Genomic DNA, 10290 nt, shown 5'->3' on the forward strand with positions numbered 1-10290 from the left:
AATTAATCCCATTACACTTAAATCATATTGGTGACACAAATCACCAACAATGAATATATCATAATATGATACATATGTATTTAGTAAGGCGTTTCTATAACGATAATCGTTATATATATCGTTTCGAGTTTCATAATTCAATAGTCTCATTTTATGTATATAACTCATTGTTAATATACCTAGTGAGATACTTACTTTTCATAATATCATGTTAGCTATATACATATCCATATATATATATCATCATATAGTTTTTACAAGTTTTAACGTTCGTGAATCGCCGGTCAACTTGGGTGGTCAATTGTCTGCATGAAACCTATTTCAATTAATCAAGCCTTAACAAGTTTGATTGCTTAACATGTTGAAAATACTTAATCATGTAAATATCAATTTCATTTAATATATATAAACATGGAAAAGTTCGGGTCACTACAAGATGCTTTAAACTTAGCTGAATATGTTTCAAATAATAAAACCTCTACGGATCCTATTGTTGTGTTGATTCACAGTGCGAAGCTGACCAAATGGCGTGGTTAGTTATTTTTTTGCAGTTACCTTATTATGTGTTTACCATACTCGATAAGCATACTGTTGTGTACTAAATTGATCTAAACTTATTTGTGCTAATAGATCTCCCTCAGGTGAGTAACCACCTATTTGGATGTCGATTTTTATCAATGACGAGTTTGAAGAAATTATGCAGTTCAAAACAGCGTATGTCATTTAAATTTTTAACATCATTCATATTTTTATAACATCATTCATAATTTGCACAAATGTGAATATAAGCATGTCTTTTAGTACTTTAATTTAAAAACATTAATGCCGAATACACAACAAATCAGGTTGAAACAAGATACTTCTGATGATGATAAACCAGTCAACGTCCCAGTTTATGTAGATGAGACGCTCGTCGAAAATGAACTCGATAAGTATAAAGGCTTTGATTTTCATATGCTGACTGAAGTGCGAACTTGTACACAGGTTAGCTATATTTCCTATCTAAATGTAATTCAAACTATACTGTGAGGCCATGTATTTGTGAGGCTGTACTAATATATATCGAATAACTTATAAATGATTACTAACTTTTTCAAATTCGTTTATATGTCAAGTCTTGTGTTGCTAAGGCTACTATTATAAGTACATTGGCTGATGAGGGATGTTTGGTTATGGGTGCACATCATGTGGGACTAAGGCTGGTAGAAAGATTGTTGGTCCGAATGCTGAAACACAGTGGGAATGTTCGAATTGTTTTAAGACTAAATCTGTTTTTCCAAAGTAAGTTTTTGGATTAACATTTGGGGCATACAATTACCTGGATACTTTCTACATTCGACCAACATCTTACTACAAGTTAACCATTTTTCCATGTTGTGTAATATTCAAACGAATTTAAATTTTACCTTTCAGGATTCGAGCTGTGGTAGCAGTTGAAGACAAATCTAGAACAACATCCTTTGTCTTATTTGAAACCCAATTAGCAAAGGTGCTGAAAAAGAGTGTCTCCTGGTTGTATAATAAGGCACTAAAGATAGTTCAATCAGGCAAAATAAATACTAAACGATTACACACCTAATCACACTCTTTTATTATATATTAATATTCACAACATATATTACGTATTTAAGGTACTTTGAATTTTTTTGTACACTAGGTTGAAGATCCACACATCATTCCAGAAGAGTTCGAGTCTATGTACAACAAGCCATTTGTGTTCAAAGTACGAATTGCTGATATCAATGTGACTGATGGATACCCTTGCTACACGGTGGATAGAGTCACCGTTGATCAGTTTACCCTCGATTATGTTGGTGAGAAATTGGCTATCAAATTTGATCAGGTCGAAGAGGAAAACGTGTTGATTGCTACACCGGTTAACAAGGTTCGAATATGACATTTAAACGATAATTTAAATTTATATTTTAGATTCTTACGTTCAAATAAATAACACATGATATATACTGAGTATATATAAATGATGATATGTTGCTAATGGACAGGGAAAGGAAGCTGAAAAATTTCTCGATGATCATATTACACCAGAAAATGGATCAGTGAAGCGTAAGAGCGAGTCACCACCAGACTCGATCATGAATGATGGTTCGACATCCACGTCGAAGACTGTTGTTGGTGTTGCAGGATTGAAAATTCCAAGGATGAAAGACATTTAGCTGAAATAGTGGATATGGTTTCATTGATACTATGGTGTCCTGCATTTTATTTTTTCAAATAATTTTGTTACTTTGTTTGATCCTTGATTGTTTTGTCACGGATTTATTATGCTTGCTTTGGATGATTTTGGCTTTTTCTGTTTCTTGTCTTTCCAGAATGTTTTAGTTTAAACATTCTTAATAAAAATTTTGTTTGCTATTTGACTTCATAGTTGTTACAAAGTTTTTTATTTATAGTTGTTGTTATTATTTATTTTGTTATTAATGTCTTAATCAAAAGACACTACAATTCCTTTCTCATTTTATATATGAAATAACCCCCTATCAGTTGCCTCTTAATATATTGTTTAATGTTACATTTATCTTTGCAATGGTATATTAAAAGATATTATGTACAACATAAGTAGTGCTCAAATGTACAAATACTTATAAATACTTCGTACTTAGCTTATTTTAAAAGTATATCTGCAACAATTAAACTTAACATCTTTGACATTCCTTCCAACACAAGGGAATTCTAACAACTAACCAAAATGCAACATAGATATACCCATTACAAGTGTCAACAAAAACATTAGAAATAATGAGTAAACCATCGTACATAATCCGAGAATTTTCAAAATATACCAAAGTAAAATATCAAAGTGTTTCTTAATCTAAATAATAAAGAAACAAATACACGACATATATGATAGCCAATTGGCACCCTTAACGATGGATGTGAACGAAATGATAAAAAATGTAAATAACACAACTTTCACAACTTTAAACAAAATAGTATTTGATATTAACGTGATATTAACAACACCAATTCACTAACAAATGAACATCTCATATATCACTTGTCTAACTCTCACGTGGGTTCTTTTTTTTTTTTATTTTAAAAAAAAAATTTGTTTTATCATTTTTTGCATGCTATACACCTGTTTTGAATTTTTTTTTTTTTTTAATTTGTTTTACCATTTTTTTACAATTAGTCTTTTTTTTTTTTAAATTTGTTTTGCAATTTTATTAATTTGAAATTGAAAATTATAAGGATAAACACCCGCGCATCTGAGACTTTAACCCTAATTGTTGAACGCTTCAGATCAGGCATAAGCAGTCATCATCCATGTCGGGGAGGAAAAGAAAATTGCAAACCGAATCTAATAAAGAGAACAAAATATCACCCAAATCTAATGAATTATCTTCATCAATCATCCGTGGCACAACATCAAAAGGTAATTTGTTGTTTAGGGTAATAACGATTCAATTCAAATATCAGATGTTTGCTGTAAATCTGTAATTATAAAACTAATTTAAACATACTTCGATTACAAACTACTTTTAACCAATAAAATTTCTAAATACCATTGCTTTGCTAAATACGTACGCAAGCTGTTTGATAATTTGTCCATACATGATTTATAATTATCGTTGCATTTGATAATAGCAGATTACTACATTTGATAACCCTAGATTCTGCTTTTTTTTGTTAATTCTATTTTGTGCTAACAGATTCAACATCATCACTATCTAACCATTCTCGAGCAACTCCTTCTCCAAACCAACAGTATTATCGAACACCATTATCATGTGTTACCAACATTGGTAAGTATGGTTTTACATTTTATGTTTGATTGATTATTCAATATAATAAAGATTGCTGTAACAAATTCTACAAGTTGATCAACTTTAGGTGGACCAAGTTTGGGACATATATCACAGTCACATGTTACAGGAAACTCATTCAATGGACTTCAACACCAACAAAATTCTTGTGAGTATTGATTCTAATGTAACATAGACAATTTTGTTTACCTAACCTTTATTCTATAATCGTACACAAAAAGGTTTCCTGTGATTTTTGTTTTTGTTCAGCTACTACTACTCCTATCTGACAGTCTGCGAGCTTAATTACAGTAACTCCTACTTATTCAGTTCCATTCCAACAAACAACACAGTTTTCATGTATATCAAACAAGGGTAAAGAAACATGTCCTTCTTTTTACGGTTGAATAATTAAAAAAAAAATTCAGTATAATAATGTACACTTTAATTAGATTAACATTCAAATTTAATAAAATTTGTGGTGATATGCATAGCACAAACATCGAACAGTCAAATGCTCCAAGGAAGGCAGGCACGCATTGGAAGTCGCTCTTTATTAAAAAAAAATCTAATATCGATGTTGTTCCATTCCTTTTGCCATCACTTGATGTAAACACAATATCAGGTTAGAATGAAATTGTTTATGGTTACTTAATGTCAAGATAATTTGTATTGCCATTAGTTACTCTTATGTTAAGTTTTTAAGTTTGCATTTTTTAAAAACATTTATGCTGATTGTTTGATATCTATAACAGTAAATAACTGTTCTTTAAATACTATATTTTTACTACATGATGCAGAACCAGCTAATACGCAATTCAGAAGAACGTCATGTGGTACCATAGATGTTCCAACGAATCAGCCTAAAAAAGTAGTGTCAAATCAGCAGCAACAACATCTTCATGTTCGATCTAACAATAGAACAACAGATGCATCAGGTTTGTGTGATATAGTTAATATATCATAAGTATGTCGTGATGTGTGGTGATGTTCTTAATAACTCTATAAACATATGCAGCTTCTTCTAATATTGGAACACCAGTAAACAAGCGTCGAGGTAGACCCACTAAAGTGGTTACATTTTTAGAGAATGATGTGATACCTCTCAACACCAGAAATTCCTCAAACCCAGCAGATATAAGTAATGGTTCACATATTCAAACATTCAAGGGCATATCTACTGGTAACTAAAATTAACATTTATTTACAATGTTTATACTTTAAACTTTAGCCCAAAAAAATTGGTCAATTTATTTTAACAATGTACATACAATGGTAAGTTATCTAATTATTCTATTCGGGTGTTGAATCTTATTAATATATCCTAATTTTTCTTATATAATACAGATTATAAAGACCTAGGAGACCCTGTATATGTATGTAATGCATGTAAGGCTAGATTATGGAAATCTGAGGCAAAGAGGGGTAACCCAACTTTCAAAAAAAGAGATTACTCTTTGTGTTGTTTTAGTGGGAAAGTTGAACTTCCTACCTTGGAACAACCACCCCAACTTCTTTTGGATCTTTATAAAGGAACTTCAGAAAAATCTAAGAATTTTGTTGAGAACATAAGACGTTATAACAACATGTTTAGCTTTACTTCAATGGGTGGCAAAATTGAACACAATATCAATTCAGGACGAGCTCCATATGTATACCGTATGTGTGGTCAGAATTTTCATTTAGCTGGTAGTTTACTTCCAGAACCAAGAATGGATCCTAGATTTTGCCAACTTTATATATACGACACTGCTAATGAAGTAGATCACCGAATCATTTAAACAGGTAGATTATTTTTTCAGTTTAATATTTTACGAAGTACTTTTTATTTGGCTTAACAATTTTAGTTTTTTTTTTTACTCGTAATGCAGTTCTCGCGGCGGATCTAATTCTAAATCCAAGTCTGATTCACTTGACTTAGCAACTGTATACGAGCTCAAGGGTCTTCTTGATTTTGCCAACCCTTTAGTTGAACAGTTTCGTATGGCTAGAGATAGATTTGAACACGATCGACAACAACCTATAAGGATTAGATTAATTGGAAGAAGGGATAAAGATGGTCGTACATATAATCTACCAATAGCAGATGAAGTAGCTGCTTTGATTGTTGGTGATATTGACGGTACATTTGATAAACAGGACATTATATTGGAGACACGGTCAAAGAAGTTATGTATAAGTGAGTTGCATCCATCATACCTTGCTCTCCAATACCCTTTGTTATTTCCATATGCAGAAGATGGTTACATGGTCGACACGTATCATAGAGGGATAGAAACATGTGAAGATTTTACCGGTCATTTTCGTTTGACTTTAAGAGAGTTTTTCGCATTTCGTTTACAGACCAGGGTTGGTGAAGTATCGTTACCGCTTATGTCACGTAAGTTGTTGCAACATTCATCGTTGATGCATATACTATGGTTGAAAATTCAAGGTTATCTTACATTCGTAATAACCAAAAGGCACTTCGAGTAACAGCTCTAACGAACATTGTAGATGCACAAGAGGCTGGTAACGATGAAATGTCAGATATGGGTAATCGTTACATACTACCATCCTTATTTACTGGTGGGGCACGTTATATGCAACAGAACTATCTGGACGCCATGGCAATTGTTAGAGCATACAGTTAACCCGATTTATTTATTACTTATACATGCAATCCTAAATGGCCGGAAATTCAGAGATTTCTTGATCTTGAGGGACTGAAGCCGGAGGACAGGCCAGATATAGAATGTCGTGTCTTTAAGATGAAACTGGACTCACTCATTAATCAATTTACAAAGCAAAGATTTTTTGGATCATGCCGTGCAGGTAAACGTTATGAGCTTATATATTGCCTTGTTTTATTCCAATATATGATTTTATATCCATAATAAAATGTAAATATGTCACATTAAAATATGCGACAATCTTGCAGTCATATACACAATTGAGCTTCAGAAGAGAGGACTACCGCACAGCCACATATGTCAATTTCTGGATACGAAAGATAAGCTATCAGATCCTTGCGACATAGACCGAGTTATCACAGCTGAAATCCCGAACAAGGAATCAGAACCGGAATTATATCAGATTGTTTCAGATTTCATGATTCACGGACCTTGCGGAGATGATAATCCACATTGTTCTTGTATGAAAAAAGAGAAATGTTACAAGCATTATCCTAAGGAGTGTCAATGTAAGAGAAAAGCGAAATTTTCAAAACATTATCCCAAAGATTTCTCGACTGAAACTCGCTTTAACGGTGATGGATACCCTATATATAGGAGACGTGATGATGGTAATTTTATTATGAAAGGCACAACCAAGATGGACAACAGGTTAGTACAACATAAAAACTTAATTTTTATTTTGAAGTTTATATTAAATGTTGTAATTTTTTTACAATGCAACATATATTTTTAAATTTTTTTTCTTACGTTTAACATGTTTTTTCATACATCTTAAATGAACTGGTGTGTCGTTCCATACAATAAGCAACTTTCAAAGCAATATCAGGCACACATCAACGTTGAATCGTGCAACCAAATCGGATCTATTAAATATCTTTTCAAGTATATTAATAAAGGTCCAGATCGAATCAGAATTGCTATTGAATCTTCAAATTGTGGAACTTCCCAAACTCCAAGGACAAAAGGTAAAGACGAAATAGCTGAGTATTTTAGCTGCCGTTATATTTCAGCATGCGAGGCCTCTTGGAGGTTATTCAATTATGAAATTGTTTACAGAACTCCTGCTGTCTACAGACTCCAATTTCATTTACCTAATCATCAGCCTATAGTATTTGACGATGATGATGATGTAGATTCGGTCCTTGCAAAACCATCACTTGGGGCGTCTATGTTTTTAGGGTGGATGGAGTTTAATAAACATGATGAGAATGCGCGGCAGTTCACTTATGTTTTTAGGGTGGAATAAGAATAGCAGAAAGTGGACTAAACTAGTTGGTCAAAGAACTGTTGGGCGAATTAATTTTGTACCACCAAAGTCCGGTGAGTGTTACTACCTCAGAATACTGCTAAACAAGGTCAAAGGGCCAACATCGTTTGAAGATATAAGGACAGTTAATGGAATAGTTTATGATACCTTCAAAGAGGCATGTTATGCCTTGGGTCTACTCTCCGATGATCGTGAATATATTGCTTCCATAAAAGAGACACATGAATGGGCTTCTGGTGATCATTGTAGATCCTTATTTGTGTCGTTGATTACAACAGATAGTCTGTCATTTCCAGATCGTGTGTGGCAAGAAATGCACGATCTTCTTTTCGATGACTTGAAACGTGATTGTCCTGCGCACCTTATATCCAGTGGTATGTACTTAAATTGTTAACGTCTAACATTAGTACTTGTACTTATTATATATATATATATATATATATATATATATATACACATATATACATGTATATATATACATATATACATGTATATATACACTAATGCATGTTGTAACCGTCTTGCCATGCTAGATGAAACTGAATTGAAGAAGGTTCTATACAACTTAGCGTTGGCAAAGATAGAGAAGTTGTTGAACAGTTCTGGTACAACTCTTAAAAAAATTCCAAATATGCCATTTCCAGACTTTGAGTTCATTAATGAATCATGCAACATGTTGATTCATGATGAGTTAGATTATGATGCAAGTAACCTGGAAATAGAACGTTCAACATTTCACTCAACAATGACTGACGAGCAGAAGTCCGTGTACGACACCATACTTGATTCTGTTGATAAGGAACAAGGTGGTCTTTATTTCCTTTATGGTTATGAAGGAACTGGTAAGACTTTATTGTGGAAAACACTTGCTGCAGCTGTCCGTGCTCGTGGAGACATAGTAATTAATGTGGCGTCAAGCGGGATTGCAGCTTTGCTACTTACCAGTGGCCGAACAGCTCACTCGCGATTTTCAATTCCTATCAATGTTCTAGAAGATTCAGTTTGTTCTATTCAGCCAGATAGTGACTTAGCTGCACTTCTGAACAAGGCAAAGTTGATTATTTGGGATGAAGCACCGATGATGCACAGGCACTGCTTTGAGGCCTTTGACCGAATTATGAGAGATATTATACGATCACCTAACCGTCATAAACCATTTGGGGGTAAGGTTGTTGTATTTGGAGGTGATTTTCGTCAGATACTTCCAGTTATACAGAGAGGTCAAAGACCAGAAACTGTTGATGCCTCACTTCATTCTTCAAGATTATGGCATCACTGTAAAGTACTAAGACTTACAAAGAATATGCGTTTGATAGGGGTGATGATGATTCTGAACGGAAAGAGTTAAGAGACTTTGCTGAGTGGATATTAAAGATTGGAGAGGGTAAAATCAATGAGCCGAATGATGGTGAGGCTGCCGTCACTTTTCCTAAAGATGTTTTACTTGAGAGTGACTCTAATCATGTACAAACTATCGTTCATTCCATATATCCTTCACTTCACGAGGACCTTGGGGATCCAAGTTACTTTTAAGATAAGGCTATACTTGCACCAACAAATGAGGAGGTCGCAATAATTAATGAACATGTTTTATCGACGATTGATTGTGAAGAAAGAGTTTACTACAGCTCGGATAGTCTCTGCCCAGATGAAAATAACGATTTATTTGCGAAACAAGTATACTCCCCTCAGATTTTGAACGGTTTAAAGGTTCCGGGTGTTCCCAATCACCGGCTAGCTTTGAAAAGAGGAGTGCCTATAGTGTTACTATGTAACATGATCAGTCTAAAGGTTGTGTAATGGTACAAGGTTAATAGTTGATGTAGTGACCCGAACTTATCCATGTTTATATATATTAAATGAAATTGATATTTACATGATTAAGTGTTTCCAACATGTTAAGCAATTAAACTTATTAAGACTTGATTAATTGGAATAGGTTTCATATAGACAAATGACCACCCAAGTTGACCGGTGATTCACGAACGTTAAAACTTGTAAAAACTATACGATGACATATATATGGTTATATATATAGTTAACATGATTTTATTATAAGTATGTATCTCATTAGGTATTTTAACAATGAGTTATATACATAAAAATGAGACTATTAAATTAAGAAACTCGAAAACGATATATATAACGATTATCGTTATAACGTCTTACTAGGTACATATGAATCATATTAAGATATTGATACACTTGGTTAATTATGTTAAATGATAAGTAAATATATCATTAAGTGTATTAACAATGAACTACATATGTAAAAATAAGACTACTAACTTAATGATTTTGAAACGAGACATATATGTAACGATTATCGTTGTAACGACATTTAATGTATATAGATCATATTAAGAGATATTAGTACATCATAATATCATGATAATGTAACAATTTAACATCTTATTTGATATAATAAACAATGAGTTAACAACATTTAACAAGATCGTTAACCTAAAGGTTTCAAAACAACATTTACATGTAACGACTAACGATGACTTAACGACTCAGTTAAAATGTATATACATGTAATGTTTTAATATGTATTCATACACTTTTGAAAGATTTCAAGACA

General features: G+C 32.9%; 2 protein-coding genes across 4 annotated transcripts; both read left to right on the top strand.

Annotated features, from left to right (window-relative positions):
* Positions 1–3285: 3285 nt before the first annotated feature.
* Positions 3286–5545, top strand: LOC139854320 (uncharacterized). The gene is made up of 8 exons (XM_071843631.1): positions 3286–3394; positions 3672–3764; positions 3816–3933; positions 4035–4139; positions 4259–4389; positions 4565–4702; positions 4783–4947; positions 5112–5545. The coding sequence occupies exons 1-8, from the start codon at positions 3286–3288 to the stop codon at positions 5543–5545; spliced, it is 1293 nt and encodes a 430-aa protein (XP_071699732.1).
* Positions 5546–5638: 93 nt separating this feature from the next.
* Positions 5639–9544, top strand: LOC139852972 (ATP-dependent DNA helicase RRM3-like). 3 transcript variants are annotated; one of them, XM_071842322.1, is made up of 4 exons: positions 5639–6578; positions 6685–8080; positions 8240–8311; positions 8402–9544. In XM_071842322.1, the coding sequence occupies exons 2-4, from the start codon at positions 7639–7641 to the stop codon at positions 9052–9054; spliced, it is 1167 nt and encodes a 388-aa protein (XP_071698423.1). In that variant the 5' UTR covers positions 5639–6578; positions 6685–7638; the 3' UTR covers positions 9055–9544. The 3 variants fall into 3 exon arrangements, with proteins under 3 accessions (XP_071698423.1, XP_071698422.1, XP_071698421.1); XM_071842321.1 differs by having other exon boundaries at positions 6685–7404; positions 7514–8080; positions 8240–9544; XM_071842320.1 differs by having other exon boundaries at positions 8240–9544.
* The last annotated feature ends 746 nt before the right edge of the window (positions 9545–10290 follow it).

Source organism: Rutidosis leptorrhynchoides, chromosome 6 (genome assembly GCF_046630445.1).
Source record: "Rutidosis leptorrhynchoides isolate AG116_Rl617_1_P2 chromosome 6, CSIRO_AGI_Rlap_v1, whole genome shotgun sequence".
Taxonomy (NCBI): Eukaryota; Viridiplantae; Streptophyta; class Magnoliopsida; order Asterales; family Asteraceae; genus Rutidosis; species Rutidosis leptorrhynchoides.